The following is a 23,810-nucleotide window of genomic DNA, read 5'->3' as shown; positions in this document are numbered from 1 at the left end:
TCTCTTTGTTTGTAATTACCTGATATTTTTCAGCCAGCCTAGTGGGAGGATTTTCCTCAAACAGGTGTTGATGACGTTCTCGACTTTGTTGGTGGTGGTCACTTGTCCTCCAAGTTCCTGCGCCATACAGAAGGAGTGATTTTATGTCAGTGTTAAAAATCCTGATCTTATTTTTCAGCGTTAGGTCCTTAGAGCTCCAGATCTTCTTTAGCCGAATGAAGGCAGCCCTTGCTTTGCCGATTTCTTGTCTTGACGATGGTGCCACCCTGCTTGTCTGTGACACTGTCCACTGCATCGCCTGCAAGAATGACTGCAGTTGTGCTGGCCATGTTAGCCTTCGGGATCTTGGTTCTTCCCCTGTGGATGTTCAAGCTAAGTTGTGCTGCTGTGGCTGCCGTTTTGTTGGTCTTCTCTTGCATCTGCAAATTGATATGAGAGAGTAGGGCAAAGTCATCTGCAAAGTTCAGGTCATCGAGCTAAGTCCAAGGTGTCCACTGGATCCCATTTCTTCTCCCTTCTGTGGATGTCATCATGATCTGGTCTATGGCCAGCAGGAAGAAAAAAGGCAAGAGCAAACAACCCTGGCGGACTCCGGTCCTCACTTCAAAGGTTTCTGTGAGTTGTCCTCCATGGACTGTCTTGCAGGTCATTTCCTTGTAAGAGTTCCTGATGATTCTTTTGAGTTTATCTGGCACACCGTAGCAGTAGAGGAGTTTCCAAAGGGTCTCTTTGGAGGGAGTTCCAGTCCATTGACTGCTCAATGATGATGTGCCGTGTTGCATTCTGGTCTTTGCAGGATCTATATTGGCGGTAGCCATCTCGCTGGTTTCTCAACTGAGCGTTGACTAGTTCCTTCATTCTGTGCAGGATGATTCTGGCAAACACTTTGCCAGGGGTTGACAGAAGAGTTATCCCTCTGTAGTTTGCGCAGTCACTCAGGTCACCTTTCTTGGGGATCTTGATCAGATCTCTCTCCTTCCAGTCTTATGGCATCTTTTCCTCTTCCCAAATCTTTCCAAACATGAAGTAGAGCATGTCTACTGATGTTTCAATGTCTGCCCTCAGTGCCTCTGCACCAATGTTTTCAGAGTCTATGCCTTCCTCATTTGTTTTATGGATTGCCATATTTCTTCCTTGTTTAGTCTGCTACAGACGGTTGGCAAATCCTTATCAGCTGGCTGTATGGCTGGTGGAGCCTTCTGCACAAGCTTGTTCAGGAACTATTACCCATGATTGTCTTCCCAGCTTTGTCCTTTACAGGTTTTTCTGACATGCTATAGCTGCTGGAGAGTTCCCTTGTTATGTCATAGAGTTCTTTCACTTTTGCATGGCTTGCTGATTCCTGGGCTTCTCTGGGAGGACCATTGATGAATCTTGGCTTGTCTGCTCTTAAACTTCTCTTGGCTTCCTTGTTAGTGCTGGTGTATTCACCTTGAGCTTTATCTTTTTCTTCTCTTGTTCAGCTGGTGTTAACTTCAGCTTTCTTTTACTTTCTAGCTCAGATTTTGCAGCGTCTCAGTGGAGCTCCATTATTTATATGGTGTTTCCTTGGACCTTCTCTCACTGGCTTATATTGGGCTTCTGTCATCCTCTAGTTCATGCAAGACTTGAAACTTTTTACTGAGAGTGACTGAGTAGTCAATCCATTTCTGTACATGTTTCAGGAGAGTGGTATTTCATCACTGGTGTTGGTTTGGTGGTTCCTTCCATGCTTTCTTCAGCTTTAGCTTTAGCATGGCCATGATAAGGTGATGGTCTGACGCGAAGTCTGCTCCTCTCATCCCTCTCACATACTGCAGGGACCTTCAGAACTTCTCTGCAATGCAGACTTGGTCAATCTGATTCTCTGTTGAATGGTCTGGTGATATCAATGCTCCCTTGTGTATTCTTTTGTGTGGGAATACACTATCACCAGAAAGTTCAGGTCAGATCTGCAAGCCTTTCACTGTTCTCAATCATGTTGCCAAGGCCATGGTTGCCCATGACTACTTTGTACCGCTGTGTTGTTGCTTCCTATCTTGGCATTGAGGTCCCCCGGCAGTATGGTGATGTCTCTCTTGAGGCATTTCTTCTTCTTTGCTGTGATTTGTTGGGGCATAGGACTGGATAACAGGTTGACACTCTTTTTCTTTGTGCTGAAGGTCGCTGCAAAGATTATGGAACCGTGGGCTTCCCACCCAGTCAAAACTCTCTTGGTTGCTGGTTTTAGAATCAGTTCCACTCCCTGAGTATATGGACCATTCTTTCTTCTCATGTCCAGAATACAGCAGCAATCCTCCTGGAGCCAGTCTTTTCTGTCTGGACTATGCCCATCTGATCTCGCTGATGCCAGTCAGGGCAAGGTTGTTCTATCCTAAGGGTATGGGTAAATATCATTACTTGGAGTAGGAAGAGTACACACAATTACCATCATGCACAGAAACACAATTGAATGAAAAAAATTCAAATTGTATGGAAGGTCAATGGTATATATACATTAATGGCATTCATTTGATTGTTGCTTCCTTATGTGGAAAAAAGTGCTCAGAAGAAGTGCTCCTGCATACATGGTTGATACAAAAAGAGCAAAAACAGTTGACTTAATGGTCAGTAGTGGTCACAAAACATTACAAAAGTAGCCTGTCTGCTAAGATATCCAATGACTTAGTTTACACCAATAACATAGAGCCCATTGATCAAGTCAATATTTGCCTCTCTGCGGATAGTAAAAAAAAACACAACCCAGGCTTAGGTGATTGTTGACGTTTCGACCCTAAATTGGGGGACAGACAATTAAAACCATAGAGGCAGGTCTTCATCAGGACAGAGGTAGAAGAAAGGGGAGCAACCTAAAGGGGGGAGGATCCATATTATTAAAACCAAATAAAAAAAAGTGTGTGTGAAAGTATATCCTGAGCTCATTCCTAATGCATAAAGCCTTACCTTGAGTACTGCACAGTATTGTCAAATATATGACTTATAATTCAAGATGTCAGCAAAATCCCAACAGACCTGCATCTGTTAGGAAAGTGCCTTCCGGCTGCTAAAAACTGAATATGAAACATAGGGTCCTACATCAGGGAAAGCAAATGCTAAAGGTACTCCTGACCTCTAAATAAAAACTCCCCTTAAGTGGCTGCAGGTGGGGGAGATGCAGCTTTAAGAAATAAATTCAAACATGGTAAGCACTGCATAAGGAAGCACAAGATATATCACAATATGTACTAAGTATAGGTAGAGCAAGAAGGGCAAAGTAAGGGTGGTAACCGTACTCAACCTTAAGGCAGAATTAGTCTGCATGAATGTGGGTGGGACTGCCCCTTTTCATTTTATTTGGCAATCTGGCTCTTGAAAAAAACAGAATATTCGATTAAGTGTAGGCCGACATCAAGCACTTACTGCAACATCGGCAAACAAAGAATAATAATGAAGCATCCTGCTATGAAACCAAGATCACTTACCTTTCGTGGTACATAGTCAGCCTGCCTCCTCCTCTGCCACATCAAAGCGAGAGGCCTGGGAGAGAGAGGCTATAAAGGTAGATTGGTGTCGGCATGCAGGCTGGCAGCTGCACATCTGAATAGCAAAACATCCGAGGCTCTTGTCTGACCTCGATGTGACATCCTGCGTACGTGTCAGTCCTTACACATTCCTAGTTAATTACGGATCCCGAAAGTCAAGGCTACACAAATGTTGCCGCTGACATGGCGTAACTCTATTACTTAAGAAATGTAAACATAATATCTACTGTGGTGAAAAAGAATCTTAGAATTTAAATAATGATGCTCAATTAAACTGTGCATCTCTGGAACTTCGTGGAATACCAACATATACGGCCATTCCGCATGTGCCCTAATACAAACTAAGAAAGAACAACTTCTGGTATACCAAATGCACAACTAGTTATAAAAGATGTCCCTGTCAAGACATTAAACTGTGCCTAGTTTGGGTCACCAATAATCAGTCAAGAAATGCACTTTTTGGAAAAAATATGAATTCTATTTTATATTCATTTACATTAATTGAAATCAAAAAACCATTTGAGAACTTTGTATTTACTTGTACCAAAACACAATCAATATAACGCTACTATTGTACAGAATTGAATAAACATGGCTGTCAATCAATTATTTGCACATTTGTAACATTATCACAACTTAAAGAAGGCCCAATGCATTTCGGGAAACTCCCTTCTTCAGGGGCACTGTGGAAATAATGAACATAGAACACTTTATCAACTCTTTGTATGTATAACTGAATTTTGTAAACATCATATTGCTAGATACTTCTAAGAAAGAAAAATTAGAATTTACTGAGTAGCAGTTCGAAAGACAATCTAACAGCGTTGTAGATTACATTGCGATATACCTAGATATTTTATAACTAGTTGTGCATTTGGTACACTACTGGTGATTCCACCAGAAGTTGTTCTTTCAATTAGGCTGGCTGCCTTCCAACCAAATAGCACACATATTCTGTGAAAATACGCTTTACACACAGCATTTAGGATAGGTGTGCGCAGGCAAACACTCTATTGTTCTAATACAAACTAAGCAATAAATGGACATTCTCTGCAGTGCCATCAACATTCACTGAACCATTAAGAATATATCATCAAGGTGTATATTTGTTTGGTCACATCTTTAATTGCCTAAAAATCATTAGAATATATGCAATACAATACATTTCCACCAATCTGTGTACCACACAGCTATCCACTCACCTCTGACACAAAAGCCTCCTTAGTTCTACTCTCAGTACTCTTAAGATAATACTAAGTCCGTATGTACTGTAACATATTGATAAAAGATTCAATGCATACAACAGTCAAGATGTTTTGCTGGTATTGGCGATATACCCACAAAGTTGTAGTTACACTGACAAAGTTAAAACAATTAACTGCACAAATTCTAAATAATGTGGCAATAATCGAATATTATAGATACATAGATGTGAAGCTTTTACATGTGTGCTAGATATACAAATATTAAATCCATTAGCAGGGAAAGAATAGTATTAAATATTCATGTTTGGTGTTTCTAGATTCCTTATTTATATCTTAACTTATGGTGAAGTTGTATTTTAAATTACAATTCTGGAAATGCCACTTTTAGATAGTTGTCATTTTATTACCTTATCCATTTGATGCCTGCAGCCTGTCTCTGGCCATATGACTGGGTGTAGGTGACAGTTGGGCTCTGTGTAGTCCTCCTAGACAGCCCCACACAATAGAGAACATAGGTGTTACTGGGTGAACCATCACTGAAAGTATGAGCGAGGGCTGCGGCGTGGCTCTGCTCCACCGCTTTAAGGGCAACTTTTGCTGCCCCAGATGTGGATGGGAATTGAATAAGGGCTTTAGCAAGAAGGTCCCCCTGGAGTCTGAGAACGATTAGGCTCAGATGCCGGGCAAGGGGTCTTCGGAAAAAAAATACATCACCTGTGCACTCCTTAATACGCGGTCTCCGAGTAAACATGCTCTGGATCTTTTTAACTTATTATCAGAGTGCAAACCCGCATGTCTTTTCCTAACTGAGACCTGGTTAGGGGAGTCCTCAGGCCCGGATATTGTCAATGCCCTCCGACCTAATTACTTTATGATTACAAGGACCGGGGAACTGGCAAGGAAGGCGGGGTTGCTTTGGTGATTGATAAACGCTTCGAGTGCTCCATTGTCCCACCGGAAGAAATTTATGGGTTATAGACGCTGGGTTTCTGTTTGACACTCTCACCCAATCCGTTCTGCGCCGGATTGCTGGTTTATAGACCCCCAGGCCCTATTGGCTCTTTTCATGAGGAGCTTCACACAGTGATTTCTCCTCTGTGTGAAGTTTAAACATTGCCTACTGTTAGGCGATTTTAAAATCCATATGGAGTTGGCAGATGCTGTGGACACCATTAAGATTCTGGATACCACCAAGCCATTGGGATTGATGCCCTATCTGACAACCCCTACTCATAATAAAGGCCATACGCTGGATGAAATATTTTCTTCCATCCCTATTGAAGCGGCTGTACATGAACCAGTGTTGTGGTCCAATCACTATCTGTTGAATTTTGACATTTTTCATACTTCCAGGTTTACAATCAGAGGTCCTGGCTGTCAATTCCTGGCCCCTCGTGCTTTTCACCGGGTGTCAGTGGATATGATAGCACAGTACCTGTCGGCACATCCTTGCTTGTTCACTGGCAACCTAGAGGAAGATCTAGACCTTTTTCAAACTTGGCTCGCCCAGTGCCTTGATGAGGTAATGCCGCCTCTGGCAGTTCGCAAAACTTCCACCCGTGCCACGGCACCTTGGTTCACACCGGCACTTAATATCAGTCGCAGACGCTGTAGGAAGGCCGAAAGAGCATGGCGACTGAACAATGATGAACCACTGAAGGAAGCCTACAGGCTGTGCGTCAAGTCCTATCATAAAGAAATCTATCTGGAAAAGAAATCCTATTTCCCCAGGAGGATTGATGCAGCCATGAATACCAGTAAGGAAATGTTCACGATAGTGAAGGAATTCACATCGCCGGCCTCCATTACACCAAAGTGTTCTTTTTCGGAACCGTTGGTCGTTCAATTGGCAGACTTTTTTGCCAATAAAATCCAAAGCATCCAGGTGACCTTTTCGTCCGCTGCATTGGTGGTGGCGTCTAGTCCAGTGCCTCTTTCTTTTCTGTCTACCACGGTGCGGCCAACATTGTCTAATTTTGCGACTCTTTGGGCCCAAAGCGTCGTTGGATTTTTATCCAAATTGAAATCAGGTTCCCCGCTGGACCCCTGTCCCGCTAAGTTTTTGGCCAAAATAGCACATATCATCAAGCCCATAATTAACACTATTTTGAACCAGTCCCTCGAGATGGGTATGGTGCCGCAGGCCTGGAAACAGGCTCTTGTTCTTCCTCTCCTAAAAAAGCCTATCCTTGACTCTGGTATTCACGCCAACTATCTGCCTATCTCTCTTCTCCCGGCCTTTGCAAAGGTTGTGGAAAAGCACGTGCAGTCTGTTCTTTCGGATTTCTTGGAGACTCATGATGTCCTCCACCACACGCAGTCGGGGTTACGTGCAAATATGAGCACTGAAACTGCACTGCTGGAGGTGTCGGAGGCCATCAGAGAGGTCCGGGATGTCGGAGGAAAAGCACTGCTGGTGATGCTAGATCTCTCAGCGGCGTTTGACACCGTTCCCCACAACCATCTCCTTTCTAGACTCTCGGAGATCGGTGTGGAAGGGACGGTGCTCAGATGGTTTGAGTCTTTTCTTTCTGACCGCCAACAGACAGTCTGGGCACCTCCGTTCTCAGCCGTAGTGCCGCCATTGGAGGTGGGAGTCCCTCAGGGGTCTATCCTGAGTCCCACTCTCTTTAACATCAATATGTCCCCTTTGGCGGCGCTGGCTGAGTCTTATGGTGCTCAGATTGTCTCATATGCCGACGACACACAGCTTCTCTTCACGTGCGAAAAGAACATGGTCTTCAATGGAGAGCGTATTAAGAACTGTTTGGGAGCCGTCTTTGCTGGTTCCAATTGAGCCAGTTGAAGTGTAATTCAGACAAATCGGAGGTTCTCTTTTTTGGCTGTCCTCCAGTCCCTGGCTGGAAGTCCTGGTGGCCGGCGGCTATGTTTCCACCTTCCACTGATACCGCAGTTGCTAAGAATCTTGGTGTGAAGATGGACAATTGTCTCACGTTTAAACCACATATTCTGGGCCTGGTCGGTGAGTGCTTTGGTCTTTAAAAGATGTTGAGGAAATTTCTGCCACTTTTGTTCCTTGCCCATAGGAGGACTGCGGTTCAGGCCTTGCTAGGATCAAGGCTGGACTATGCAAATGTGTTATATCTAGGCCACCCTGAGTTCCTCTTGTCGCGTCTACAGGTGGTGCAGAATTCTGCAGCGAGAGCGATTTTTGGCCTTAGCCGGAGATCCGGCGCAGCAGGACTTCTGAAATCGCTTCATTGGCTGCCTATACGGAAACGTATCGCCTTCAAAACTCTCACTATAGCTTCTAAAGCCCTGCACGGCACGGGTGCCCGATAACTCAGGAACAGAATTGGCATGCACCAGCCGTCCAGAGCTCTGCGCTCTGCGTCATTGTTGCTGGCTACAGTACCGGCTACTAGGCGTGCTTGTATCGGGGGTCGCTCTTTTAGACATCTGACGCCCCGATCTTGGAATGCACTGCCTTTGTCTCTGAGGAAGACTCATAACTTATTGTCATTCAGAAAGGATCTCAAAACTTGGCTGCTTTGCCAATAATTCCACTGGTAATCCTTGTTCTGTGCCTTGCTAGGTCTGATAGCGCCGGTACACTGTTTGAGTAGCTGAGCGCTCTACAAAACACAGGGTAACATAACATAACATAACATGAGAGGGAAGGGCATGGTCACTGCAGCCAGCTTGGAGCCAGGGCTGGGGAGGCAGGAAATTCCTTTCACTCCAAAGTCACTGCCCAGATGCTTCTCCCACCTTCCAGAACCAGGGCACTTGTGCATAAAAGAAGGACCGTAAACACCACCACCTACAGACACTCTGTGAGGAAGAAGCACTGATGTGCTCCTACAAGGACTGCCACTCACCTGGGCTGCTGTTCTGAAGGAGCCTCTGCCTTGCTTTTGTGCTGACCCATACTGCCCTCCTGCCTAGGAGGGAAGAACTGTTCCTGCAACCCATCTTGAACCCAGGTCCCCAGTGTGACTCAAAGGGCTAGTCTGCTGGCCTCCCGATCTGAGCCTCTCCAACAGCTTCTGGACCAGTCTTCAGGAAGTTCCTGACTCCTCCGAAGAGGGGCCTCTAAGGTCCTGGTCCCTTGGTATGGTCTTGAGAACTTAAATCCAATATGTTGGGCTCTTCGTGACTGTGAAGGGGCCCGCTCACACCAAAAATCAGCACAATCTACCGCCAACCTCTCTCTTTGCATAACAATTGACTGCTCGCAAGGCACTGCCAGCACAAAGCACTTGCCTGCCTGTCCACGACACCCAGCCTGCTCCTCATGCCATGTCGATCACCACGTGCACCGTTCTCCTTGCTCCTTGCACCCCCTCCAATGCGAACAGGATTCTTGGAACAAAACTTGAAAAGATAAACCTTCAATATCGCAGTCAGCTTGAAATTTTGACTTTAACACAGTCCAGCATGAGCAGATAGTTGCGGTTGGTGCAGTATACTTTTAGGTGCTATATTACAGTTTATTCTTTAAAAAATAAAAACGTTATTTCTACTGATTGGATTTTTGTAATTTTGGTCTTGTTTTATTTATTAAACTTTGTCCTATTTTCTAATTTGATGTGGGATCTTCTTGTGTGGTCTTTGCACTGTTTTACTGTTTGAAGTGTTGCACATATACTTTAAATATTACTTCTAAGGTAAGCCTTGATGCTCTGTGCCAAACTACCCTGGGTTGATCACAGGTTAATTTGGAGTTTGCTTCTGCCTTACCCTGACTAGGATTGTGATTACTGTTTGACCAGGGCTCATACCACACTCAACCAGTAACCTAATTCCTAGTTCTGATCCTGTGTTATTGATAGAAAATGAATAACAGACATGGAAGATAATGGAAAAAATGTCTTGGTGTATTTTCTTGAAGAATTGGAAAGTTGAATGGATTCATGCACACGATCATTTCAGAAAAAGATGCCTAGTCATGCATTCACAAAGTTAGGCATGAACCATCAAGTATAAGACAACAAGTAATTGCAGAATTGATCTAGACCATAGAGGGATTATAGAACAAGTGACATTATCTTATTGGATGGTGACTTTGGTCATTGTATTTAAAGCTAATGTTCAGGTAAGATTGTGCACAGATATAAGAAACATAAATAAAAACTTTCTAGTGGACCAATTTCTGTTGCCACAGATTTATTAACTATTGTTGCTCACAAAGGGGATGAATTGGTTTTCCACAATTGACCTTACAGTGGTGTGCCATCAGTTTCCATTACATCCTGGATCTAAGAATTTAACTTCAGGTGCTGCAGTATTTCAGTGATTCATATACATCTTGTGCAAATACATAGAAAATGCTGTTTTTTTTACAAGATTACATTTTGGTAATGGGAATCAATGAACTGAACCATGATGAAAAGTTGAAGAAAGTCCTAGAAAAACGAGCAGAACTGACTAAATGCAAGTTTGCGGCAAGAAGTGTTACACCTTTGAGTCATGAAGTCGGCTCCAAGGGACTCACACCAGAAACAGAATTGGTGGAAGCATTCAAGTTGGGGCCTCCTCCAGAAAACAAGGATACTATGAGCCACCCTGGGTCTAGAGGAATTCCATTCATATTATGTGGATATTTTTTCAATAAAAGTATACCAAATCATACTATTTTTGAAGAGCGGTTCTAAATTTGATTGGTCGTAGGAGTATCAAACAGCATTTTGGGACATAAGGAGGACTTACATAGGGTCCTACCATTGAAAGATTTTTATTCTAAATATAAGATTAATGTAACAATGGATGACGTTGAGAAGGTGTTAGGAGCTGCATTGTCACAGATACATAACATGGCGAAGGAGACTGTAATTACTATTGGGTCTCATATGTTAACTCCTGCGAAAGAGACATATTCTGTAATTGAGAAACTCGTGGGCATGTGTAGGCATGTAGGCTTTAAAGCATTTTCATCAATTTGTGTGGGGGCTCTCCGATATAATTACATTGTGACTAAAAAATAGCTCACAAAGGTTCTGCCCACACACGGATTTCCCATATGTCCATAAAACCGTTACATTATAACTATGAGGCGCAGTACGTGCCAAGAGTGAAGAATAAGATTGCTGATGTTTTTAAGTTGCATCCCTTTGCCTGCCAGGGAAATTCTGGATAGGCAATGGTATTGGTGTTTTGTTGCAGAATGTGAACAGGGTGTTTGGGGAGGATGGGAACGGAAAGAAGAATTAGGGAAGGGCAAAGTACTACTGGAAAATGTTATAGATTTTGTTAATAAAATAAGTAATGGCTGAGGAAAAAAATGATTTAATGAAAGATTGAACACAATTTAGGAAGTAATAGATAAATGGTTGAAAGAAAATGACTTCTTAATGAGAGGAAAGTTTTTAGTTCCTCTAGTGTCTTTGAGAAGTAAGACGATGAATATCTGCCATGAAGAGCATGTAGTTATTGTCAACACCAAATACAAATATAAGGAATTGTGTTGGTGACCAGAAAAGGACAAAGAGCTGGAAGGAATTGTTTGTGATTGCATGGAATGCAATAATTTTGATTAATCACAAATCATGGTTAGATCACTGTTACATCCCATAAAAATCCTAAACATGATATAATAGAGGTTAGGCATTGATGCGATGAGTCCTAGCCAGGATGAGGATGGGAATATTAAGCATATTATAGTGATGGTGGATACTTGTTTTAAATGAGCAGAGGTGGAGGTTGTACACGGAGAGGATGCAAATTAAAGGGATTATTGAGCAGGGAAGAAGGAACAAGCGAGATTGGGAGAAGGAAGTAAGAACTTTGAGTTTATAGAATCACACTATGTGAGACTACGGGACAGAGCTTATTTACCTTGATGAGAAGAAGCACACTTGTTGTCGAAAGGTAATTTAGGCTGGATGTCTAAGGCAAGAGTGGCTGAGTGGTCATCAGCAAAGATGATGGAAAGAAATAATCTTAAACAGGTAATGAACAAGAGGTGAGTTGATGAAATTCATGGGGTGATAAAGTGGAACTCAGGTTGGGAAAAGGTGAGAGAAAAGAAGGCAGGTATAATGAAGGTGAAACTAAATTTTCTTTCTCTTTTTTGGTGAGGAAACTTTAATGTAAGGCTGCCTAGTTGTTTGATGGTAAGATATGGCATGCCAGTCCTTATCAAAGTAAAGAGGCATGGATTGAAGGGGAGTTGTTGTTCATCTGAGGAATTATTATAAGACAATGAGGAGAAGTGGATTGCGAATCGCACCTCTTATTGAAATATGTTGTTATGGGTAAAGTGTAATGAGCACAAATCGTTTGGTTGGTGCTTTCCAGTTATTATGCACCACACTCCCAAAATGTACAAACAGCAATAGGCCAGAGGGGTCCACTGTATAAATCAATCACAAATGTAGATACCACAGGACTCAAAATAGAAGTAAAAAAAGTCACAGTCCCATAAAGTATGTAGAAAGTCCAGTAATATGAATTTGAGACATGGAGAAACCGAAATTGTAGATCCTTTATACATCCCATAGTATTGTTGCCATTCAACGTATTACCATCAGCCTTGAAAAAAGTCACTTATAGTGACAAAACACATGTCAGCAGTTGTTATGATGATGTATGCACTGTGGATTTCTGAATTCTCCATGTCTCAATAAATCCATATTACTGGACTTTCTACCAACGAACCTTACTTTGTGGAATCTGACCACTATTTTGAGTGCTGTGGTATCTTCATTTGTTATAATGAGGAATTATGATTGGTTGGATTTTGAAGTTGAGGATAATGAAGAAAATAGAAGGGATGCATCATTTTAAGAACAGAACAGAAGGCACGTGCTAATTGAAAAACTGTGAATGATCTGGAAAGGTTGAGATTAATTATAGAATATTTGTGGTTTGCAAATGTAATTGAATATCATATTGTCATTTCACCTATATTTTTCATACACTGCCACATCTTAAAAACTGTGAAGTTATTAATTGATAATTCTAGTGTAGTGAGATTTATTATTTGATATTGTTATTATTAAAGGAGGGAGACATGTGAAATATATAGCCATAGGCAGGTGCCCCGAATGTTGTCTCACATGTATCACTATCAAAGATCCATATAGAATGCTGTGATGAAATACTTGTGGAACAGTTGGAAAGGAGATGAATGACGGCGGTGTCCTGTTTATCAGGCCTGAGATATATATTAACCATATGGAGAAAAAGAATTGAGTTGGAGCTTGTTTATGCAAAATATCATTGTCAGTATCTCTATAGCATCCATTTACTGAATATTTGTTTATATCTTCTTAAATCATGGGCCTGATTCTTCTGGATATCTAGAAGCCTCACTGTCTCAAACTCCATAAGTTGTGTCACTTCTGGAACTGTGATGTAAGGCACCTTTAGATTAATTACTTCTACTGGTACCTTTTGTGGAGTGCTGGCTTCAAGTGACCCATTTAGGCATGTCTGCTAATGCAAGCAATGTTGTTCTTATTGTAGACTACCAGGGTCCAAAGATTTTCTTACACAACTATGCAAAGTATTCAAACACAGTTGAGTAGAATCAGTTGACCAGTTGCTCTGTAGGCATTTTGTGGAATGGTTCATATTGTAGGCTACCAGGGTCCAGACTTTTTCTTACACAACTATGCAAATTATTCAAACATAGCTGAGTAACGTCCATTGACCAATTCCTCCGAAGGCACTTTGTGAAAAGGAGCAGAAGGAGCACTTCTCTATATGATTCATCTTGAGCAAACATCTTTCTCTTTGAAAAGGTTTGGATTGTTTGAGTTGTATAATGTATTGAAAAATGAGGGTGTGTCCCTGAGTTCCCATTACAATATTTGATATAGACGTAATTGTGCAAGGAAATGTGATGTTTACAGCTAGTTTTTGGTCAGCTGATGAGGGATTTGAATTGTGAGTGATCATTCTATCATTTGTTGTCATAGCAAAATTCATGTGAAATGTCGAATACAAGAAAACCTTCAGATGTGTGCCAATAGGCAGAATATCCAAGCTCTAGCATCAACATCTTCTGCAAACAACTATCTAACTTGGTTTGAGTGCTCATCTGTTCAGACGTATTCATATGATCTGCTAATAGATTGAACTCATTTCATGAAAAATAGATTTAATCAACTCTTTTATCTGTGGGGGAAGCTTAGAAATGGCTATCCTGGGAAATCGTAATCTGTTGATTATATGGAACTACTATTGAAACTATCTGCCATTTAATATTTGATGGTATTAAATTAGGAAATTAACCTGAGTCACTTCTTTATCCTGCATGGAAGTGGTTTACATATCATAATCATAAGATGGAAGTGTAGTGTAAGTAAAGCCCTTATGAGTTTTACTTGTGATAGGTTTTACAAATATGTCATGCATTCGACAGAAAAATAAAAAGAAATAGCTGGCTGGTTTAATGTGAAGCTTTATGTAGCTGTAAATAGGTTTAAAATTCTACTACCACTAGAGGCATTATAACACTTGGAGAATAATTAAGGAAATTGATGCTGCTTGATCGTCTGCATTATGACAATGTATGTAATCTGCATTGTATAATTGCTTGTTTTATTTGGTAATACTTCTTTGGTTTGTATATACCTTGAAAGTTAGCAATTTTTCTTCAGTGGTTGAAAAGTGGAATAACTGTTAGAGTAATTTTCTTGGGCTGTTTCTTTGATTTTAGCAAGGCACTTACACTACACTTCCAGGCTGAGAAGATATGACAGTTTTTTGCCGGTGGAGTTTTTGTAACTTTGGGGAATAACGTGTTCCAGACTCTCAAATAGGCTTAAAACTCAGATCGAATGCACCTCTGCATTCCTGTCTGCTTCCCATGCATGTGAGATCTGTCTATGATGTTCCTACTTTCATTTCCTTGATATCCTTGTCTTCCTTCTGTGATGCCCCTTTTCTCACTTTTCAGTTCCCTCAATTCTCCATTGAAGCCTGTCTCGCTGGTAGAAGAAAGGACAGTTAGGAGTCGCATAGGGGCGGCCTGGTCGATGGCTGACGATAAAAGGTGACCAAGTTATATTTCTGTTTAGTGTGCCCCAAATAGACAAACATTTCCCTTTGGGGTTTCTTGAATAGTGTGTCATTTGTCTTTTATAATGCATTTAGATGAAATGAAGCCCACCACCCTGCTTTTAACATATGCTGGCACCACCAGATCTCATGTGAACGATACTTTAAAGTTTATAGCATTCATAAACTGGGTAAAGGTTAAGCAGTAGTGTTCCCTTGGTTTGCCTTTTTGTCAAAATGCCATTGATGTCCTGAAATTTGAATGCTAGTTAGGCTTTTTTCTGTCATTAACCTTATGTCAAGGTTTGAAGACCTAAAGAAATCCAACCACACCCATCATATTGCCACACTCACTGTGGGTTAATTTAGTTTGGGGAAAGGCTCTATCAGCTATGACATGTTTCTCAGCACCAAATATCTTATTTAAAGCAGCAGGACCAGTTTTATGGTCACTAAGTATATTTTTCCTGATTATCTTAGCTCATGTCTTTTATAAAATGTTAAATTATCTTCTGTAGGTTGAAAATGCAACACTATTCTATAAAAATAAGTATTTTCACTTTATGGACTTTGAGAAACCTGCTTCTATTACTCCATTCTTCTGATGATTTATCAACATTTATAGAGAGATCAGTCCAGATGCAAACAATGTTTTTTTGCAAAAGACCTTGGTTTGTATCTAGATCATTTCTAGTGGGATCACTAGGTCTGTGGAACATTTAGAATCCTCAAGAATGTAGCGCCTCCTACAGAAAAGGAGGAGAATGTCATGTGGACCATCACTGAAAAGCCAAACATTCCAGAACTAAAGGGTAAATATATGAAAGATGCGTTAGAGGACTTGCTTAAGGCTCTCAACTAAAAGTCAGGGCCAGGAAATGTGTTCATGGTGTCCCGGGCTAATCTGCAACTTTGAATCTTATAGATCACATAATAGGTCTATTACTTCTCAAGAACACTTGAAGTATTACCAGTGTATCAGAGTTTACAGCCTATTTCTGAATGAATAAAGGAGACTTTCTAAATTTCATATCTTGCCCAAAGACCGGAATAACTTTTTATTTCTTTGGCTACATGTTACTCAAATGCTTTCTAAGAACCAATTGAGTTAAATCCATTGAATCAAATGATTAAGTGTCTAATTGTACTAAACTACCACCTCTGTTACATCTAACTCGGACTGCTGTTTGACTCCTGCATACTGTAGTAACAAAAGCTGCAATTTTAACTCTAGGTAGAATCACACCTGTTATCCTCTCACATGTGAGAGATTTGTGTAAAGAAGAACAATGTGCATCACAGAGTGACAAATACATGTTGTGCTCTCGTTTGGCAGTATGCATTCTGAGTTTCTTTCATGAGGTCAGTCCAGAAAAGAAAAGTTTGAGAGTTTGCTGGTATTTGTGAAAGAAGTCTAATAACAGAAGAAATCTTGAGATTGCTCAGATTTCTTTTTTCCTTGTAAGTCTCATTACTCATTATTTAGCAAATCCCTGTTTCTCGAGCTGGGCTGCAGAGCTCAGAGCATTGCGGACATCTTGACTGCGCGTCAAGCCACGCCTCCAGATGAGGCATGCTTACCACACAGGTGTGTGAGGCAAAAGAAAAGGAGATAGGAAATGTACATTTATTTCAAAGTGAAAAGTAATATGTCATTTTGTGTTTGTGAAAGAGAAAATTACTTGAGACCAGTTATTTGTAGTTTGGCTGACAGGTTTTAGTCACGTGCCAGGTGTGTCTATCATATGAATGGCTGTTCCTATTTAAGTATATGCATTTTTTTTAAATGCAATCACATAAAAACAGGAGCACAGTCCAGCACAATTACACACCTTCATGAAAAGGTCATGAATAGGGTTGATGGTGGGCAGAGGTGGGAGACGGAACACACAAAGATTTTGTTGAATTTGTGCGTCACTTTTCTTCATTTCTCGTCTCAACCAGAGTCAATCAAGCACCTTTAATGCAAGAGGAGTATTTATATCAGCTTTACAAAGGAACTAGATTTGTGAAAGATATTAGAGTTACTGAATAATATGCAGTACAGAATTTCTTTAAATATCTAAAACAGGACACAGTTTCCTACCTTATTGATTCCTGTGGCCCACCAACATCATCTGCTGTGCTTTTGTAATCTCTGCTGTCCACTATATTTTGTAAGGGAAACCATTTCTACTCTTAATCGAAAGCTGTGCAAAATGTCCTGTGCTTGTAGTGTAATGTATTCTATATGTTTTCATATGATACCGCCTTTATGATTGATACAAATATTCTTATTTCCAACATTATTTCAAGGTTGGTGAAGAATTTAAGTAGAAGAAAAGAAGGGTGGATTCCAAGCAAAAATTTACAAATCATTCTTGGTGACGCAGGTTTTCGGAATGCCAAAGTTTCAGGTATACTACAAACAAATGTTAAAAATTGGAATTCTACTAATACAGCAACTAAATGAGTTCTAGGTATATAGTCCTATTTTGCATGTTTTCTTATTACTATAAGTGTGAAACCCAATGAACATACACAAGAATGAGAAGTATGTTCATCTATCGGTTCCACAGAAAATAATTGAGCCACATTGTGGATTAGATTACAGATATTTCTTTCAGTTAATTAAATGTCAGATAAAAGTTCCATGTGTTTCAATCACCAACCTGGTCTTCCTCTGTGCATTGAATGCCTCTTCCACAGCCACAAAGAAAAGCCTTCACACATTTCCAAGATACCCACATTTTGGAAACGTGTGTGCACCTTCTTGGTTGGAACTCCTCCTGTTGTAATGACGCTGTACACAGAAGGATGGTTAGAGCACTGCTCGAAAATAAATCTTTGTAAACCTCATTTTTTCCCATCACTTGCTTACTCAGTGCAACCAAGACTCGGTTAGAATTGGCCATTAGAAGAAACTTATGTTGATATTCGTTGATGTTGAGTGATCCTTCATTGTATCTAGGATGAGTGCAGACCTGGATGAATTGGGATGTATCACCTTCGGCTAGAGCTTATGTGCTTGTCTGAAGGAGGGCAGGTTTTGCCAGATACTATCTCTGATAAAGATGTCCTATAAGTGATTTTTAGCAAGAGAGCTTTGCATATGCTCTAACCTAAGCCTAGAAATACCCATCCAGGCCATAATAAAACTGATCTCCTCCAGAACAATGACTAGGAAGAAAGTACCAGGCCCAAAGACAAAGTCAGACAGAAGCTAAAAAATTCCTCTGATGAAGAAAGTGCACAACATTTTAGTTTTAAATCTGTTTATTAGGAAACAAAGTGATAGGTCTCAGGTTTACTTTCAAAGCAGCTCAAATTCCTACCTCAGCAGGCTCAACTAATGAACAATCAGCAGACCTCCATCCTCAGATGAGGTTGTAGAGTCGCATACTTGATGCACCAGAAGCCCCCACCAGTTTATGGCAGGGTACCCTCTCTGCCAAACTGTAAACGAGCTCCTTTAACTCAAAACAGCCAGCTAAGAAGATGTTGTTTCTGATAGCAAACTGTGCACCGGGGAACTGCAAGCAGTTGTATGGTTAATGGAGCTAATTTTCTGCCCTCACTCACTGGAACTATGACAATTGTCCTGAAAATACTTAATCAATTAAAGAAACCATTAGGGACCATAAAAATTAAATGAAACAAAATGATATAGCCTAACATTATGCATTATTGTGCTGTGTAGCACCTTATTGCAAATTAATTGTATTTAGCCAGTGCCTTCATACTTGTGCCAGGTATCTTGCCTTTGAAGGACAAATTGGCAATATGCCCTAAATGTTACATGGAGATTTGCCTGTGAGTGAACTCTGAGACTGAGAATTGGCTAGTGGCAGACAGCAATTTGTGACTAGAAAAGTATTCCTTGGATATATTTGTCAATTAGGAAGTGTACAGTGGGTTTTAAGTATTAATGATAGCACTAAAGAGTGAGGTGACCTTAAAAACTTGATAATCCTATATATTCACATAAGGCAAAATGTGTTTACATTGATATATGAACAAATAGAAGGATTTGTAGCTGAGGAGTACAAGTGCACCGTGTTCTCTTTCTTAAAATCCATTTTTAAAGCTCCTCCACGAAGAAAATTATCTCTTTGAGATTCTGAGAGGAAGCATTTCCTGTACGTCTATTTACCAAAATGCAGACAGGGACACGACACATTCATGGATTTTTGATGATGCAACACGAAATTATATTGTCTTCCTCAAATTACACCCAGGGCCTGTTGTCATGTATCATTTATCATTGATGCCATCTCAGGAAATCGCACAACGTGTCGTTTGAAAAAGCATTTGCTGAAGATAATTTCATTGTGGGCGAATCCATTACAGATTTTTAAAACACTTTGAAGGATTTAGAAGTAATTTTTGGGAGAATACTGATCTGAGTTATAATCCTTAACATCTCTCACTTTATGCACAAACCAAGTATTTCTCTGCATCTATGATATATTGTTTTGTATTAAGATGTATAAAATAATTATGAATACAAATTCACATAAAATGTTTAGTGTATACTCCACCTGTTAGTGGCCAAATGCCTATGGTCACAGTAAAAATCAATATTTGCCTTCAAAAATATTTTAACACATATTCAGAAAATGGAAAGAAAATTGTAGGAAGGCACTGGTCCTCTCCATCGAAAAGATTAATTAGAGCTCCATTGGTTATTGTATTTGATTAATGGCCCTTTTACGATTTTGGTGGCCAAACCCTTGGTCGGGCCACCTGCCAGATTATGAGTTTCCTCGTGTCAGGCAGTCAGTGTTTAGCATTCTCACAGTGGTGCCTCTGAAAATGAGCACCGCAATGGGAATGCCCAAAAATTTCTGCATGACATGGACTGTGGAGTTTATGCCATGCAGGGACTAGGGTGCATGCACACAGGTGGGCCCTTCTTGTTCCCCCTTGAATGCAACCCCAATGCAAATGTACAACAGGAGGCTCTGAAGGGCCCCCTTTGTTTCAGGACCGCCAGCCTTTTCATGGAGGAAAGATCTCCATGACACCTCTGGCGGTCTGGAAACTCGCAATATGCTTGGCAGTGCCACAGTGGCACCACCAGCATATTACTTAGGCCCTGACCAGCGCGCCACCGCGGCAAATCCGTGGCAGCAGCAGCCTTGCAATGGAGGTCCGACCGCCCAACTTATAATGGGGCGGTCGAACCGCCGGTGTGGCTGTGGCTGGACTACCACTGCCGCGTCACCATGAGTTAGACTCATAATCAGGCCCTAAGTGTATCTGGATACTCACTAATTAGACCTACTTGCTTTATCCCTGGGCAAAGTGGGATAAGAAATGTCAGAAGGTGTAATTTTGAGTTGTTCTTCTTTGTGTTTCACAATAAATTTGCGAAATAATTTAAGAAAAAAGTTTGTTAAGAATAATTATGACACAAAAATTAACCAAAACATTTTGTGAAAACCAAGGATAAAAAAAAGATACAACACCAAAGTAGTGATGATGCATTAAATGATCTAAAAAATACTCCTAATTAATAACACAATAAACACAGAATACGAAATGGGTCAGGATGACACTCATTTGGCAGGCAAATCACTCATATCCATGACATAAATTATTTAATTCCACAGTCCTGCATTAAATGTAGACCATATAATGAATCACAATGTTAAGCAATCCGGATTGTTCAGTAGAGTTTCAGTTCGCCATCTATATGTAGAACTAATGTTGGCCGTCTATATGTAGAACTATTAAATCAATTGCACATATGGATCATACTTTCATCATACTTAAAATCTCATTAAAATCAGATACTTATCTAAAGGGAATATAATTAGAAAGCCAAAAAAATAGCTAAAATGTCATAACCTACACTAACAATTGACTGTAAATTAAAGGAAACTTACTGGAAGGTCCTGATAAACTCTGCATCCATCCAACATGTTCTACTGGTTGCTAGTCAGACACAGTTGACTCAACGGTGGGCAATACTTGTTAGCAGTACTGGCAAATTAGCAACTGCCAAGGAGTAGAACTAACACAATTACATGAATACCAGCCAACGGTATATTGTATTGGCACTCCATTAAATTATCCTGAGTTTATTGAGCATACTCACTTGAAATGATGTCTGTTATGACATCGTTTACCAATCCATTTAAAGCGTGGTAAATTGCTTTATTTATACTCTCCATTAAATGTGATGATCCAAGCAGACTGGCATGTGCACATCTATCCAAGCAAAAATGAGGAGATTTATGTATTACATGGATGCCCCAAAGTAGCCCACTGGAAATACTAGTGACACTATAAGACTCAGCATATTGTACCCCACGACCCATAATGTTAGCTATGGTTGCGGAACGGATGTGGTTTAATGGCTAGGGCGTTTGCCCTCAGATCTGGGAAACCGGGTTCTGCGCATTGATACCTTCGGGTCAAGTTAGCGCTATATAAAACTCTGAGAAAAAAAGCTAGATTGCAATTAGGTGCTGTGACAAAATCCATCTGTAATTGTGTGTTTCCTTGTTTTTGTATTTGGAGCTCTGATTTTCTGTTTTTGTATTTGGCGCTCTGATTTTCTTTTTACCTCTTCAATAACAGAAGGCTTCTAAATAGGCTCTACTCTGATGCTTTGCTAAAAATGCATGGCAGATGGTGTATCTTTTACCAGGGTAGACCTTAGCAGTCTCAATGTAAGAACCCAAGGCAACCACAGAGAACTGTCACAATACTAAACTGCAGTGTACAACCCAACCCACATAGCTGGACCCACGCAGTATCTTATGTTCACACATTTGTGTGAATCTTTGAACATGATGCTACTGTTACAGGTATTTTAAGATCACTCTTTGTCTCCATAAACCTCCCAAACTTAATATATGACCTTATTCCTATGACACAATTCTGAAATATAAGTACAGAGTAGGTTAAATGCAATTAGCCGTCCTGCAAGATCTTCCAAATGTAACCTACAGTGCCATCAAAACAAAACCAACCATCCTCCATCAAAACCCTTGGCATATTGCTTGACAACCTGTAGCATAATATATTTACTGCTCTAGATATCTTAGTACCATCCAAATCGAGAAAATCAGCAAAAATAAATTGCTGGAGAAATTGCTAATCTGAAACGTGTCAACTGCAACCTGGAAAGGCAATTGAGTAAGCCGCAGTTGAAAAGGGAAAACCCCATAGTGGAGGTTACCACAGGCAGATATTAGGAAAGCTAAAAAGTCTTATTTCGCCAATTGCAATAATGAGGAGTGCAGTCAATGAAAGGAAACCTTCATTCGTTATGAGAAATTGGCTTATTCAAACATTTTGAAATGTAAGCCTTGCAAAGCTAAACAATATTTTAAAGACCCACCTGGGTTATTTAAGACCAAAGCGGTCAAAATCATCAACTATCACAAACACACTGGAGCAACCTCTCTACTCTACCACAATGCCACCTACTTTTTAATATTTCTTGATCTAATCCAGCCCTTGGAGTTCATGTAGTGATGAGCCTAGCACTCAAAATAAAAATGTCCAATTCTACTATGTACTCTTGCTCTGCCGCATGCAACATTCGCCTCTCTCTTGTGATGGGTACAACATACATGACTAATGCCCTCACCACTTCCCATTTCTGTCTCTTTGAAATGCACTACCCTCACCAGGCCAGGCAAAATCTCCTTATATTCCTCCACACAAAGCAGCTACTAAACTTCATCCAGTTACACCAAATTTCTCACCTGCCAGCAGTAGGTGGGAAAATGGGAGGAATGCATGAGTAATGCCCTGAAAAACAAAGATGCCTCAGTCTGGAATGAAAAGATCAAGCAATTATTGTGCCAAAAGCACCGCCATCGGCCAGCCAATGTAGTTAATGTTAAATTAAGTTAATTACATTGGCTGGACACTGTAGGTAGGATCCGCAAACAGAATTTCCTTGCTGATAAAGTTACTTTGAAGTGCACTGTCAGAGGTCGGGCAATTTATTTACCGATATGTACTTACCATTTAGATAAACACATTCCCTTGTATATCACAATGCTTCAAAAAGCAACAGCGCTTCCTACACGGAAATTAAACTGGAATTTTGCCAGTTTTTTTCTGATAACAGAGTAAGTAGTTCAACCCCAATTCCTCTCCGCGGGGGAAAAAAACTGACATACTTTGTGCATTTCCTTGTGGGCTCAAGAATTTTGCCCTCCTCTAAACATCACCCAATAATTTAAAGATACATTTTCTGACCTAATGATATTGATGTGAGAGGCATTAAGGTAGTTTCAAGACTGTGTTGAACTACACCATGATCACTATCCTGGATTCATGGCTGTGAGAGATATCAAAACTCATTTAGCCTTTACAGAAGGTCATCTTCTTTCCATGGATGAAGACAGAAGAACAGGTCTAAAATTTCTTGAATTTTCCACTGCCTCTGACTCTGTCGACCCAAATATGGTGGAATAACTAAACCACTGGACATGCTTATTTGGAGCTGCTTCTGCTCTGCAGTGGATCCAATATGTTTAACATACCAGTCAAAAAGCCAAGATCAGGCACAGTAGCTTGGAGTGCGCCCTTGTATGGTGGTCAACATCCACAGAGTTCCACTGTCACAGATCCTTCCAGCACTTGATCTTCCAAATGAAATCTGATGACAAACTCAATTCCTTAGGATAACAGAGAATAACAGTCCATAGAATGCAACCAAAAAAAACGTTTTGCACGGACAGTGTTCCACTGGGTGAAGAAGACCTTGTGCGTGGATGGGTCAAAGGCTGTAGTAAATAGTAATTTTGAAGCCGTATTGTATACCCATTGAATGGCCCCCATGCATTGAAACTCCTGCTTTATCCTCATGAAAAATAAGAAAGCTAGAAATCTGTTTGCCTCTATGAGTCACCAGCTCTCTCTTCTCTCAAAAACGCTTCCCACTTCCCAAACCATTCACTGAGGTGAACTGATAAGAGCCCTTGTCATGACAGTACCTGAATAATGTAATATCATTTTTTGTGGTTTCCCAAAGAAACTCATTGCCAGGTTATGGTAGGGAAATGCCTCTTTTTCTGCATGTTCACCCCCATTTATTGTGGACTGATGCTACTGTTTATGTGACTCTGTATCCTGCAACTCTGTTAACCAGGCCCAATTACAGGTGCTCTGACCCCTAAAACATGAC

At 40.6% G+C, this 23,810-nt stretch overlaps 1 protein-coding gene across 3 annotated transcripts in view; it reads left to right on the top strand.

The window, feature by feature from the left end:
• Positions 1-23,810, top strand: part of MCF2 (MCF.2 cell line derived transforming sequence) — an 870,271-nt gene that overhangs the window by 834,671 nt on the left and 11,790 nt on the right. For 2 of the 3 annotated variants that reach the window (XM_086918639.1, XM_086918641.1), the window contains 2 exons: positions 14,574-14,669; positions 16,970-17,070. In XM_086918639.1, coding sequence (XP_086774765.1) covers positions 14,574-14,669; positions 16,970-17,070 — 197 coding nt within the window. The remainder of the gene's footprint in view (positions 1-14,573; positions 14,670-16,969; positions 17,071-23,810) is intronic. The other variant, XM_086918640.1, reaches the window with a different exon arrangement.

Source organism: Lissotriton vulgaris, chromosome 4_1 (genome assembly GCF_964263255.1).
Source record: "Lissotriton vulgaris chromosome 4_1, aLisVul1.2, whole genome shotgun sequence".
Lineage (NCBI taxonomy): Eukaryota > Metazoa > Chordata > Amphibia > Caudata > Salamandridae > Lissotriton > Lissotriton vulgaris.
This window is presented reverse-complemented; position numbering and strand designations above follow the sequence as displayed.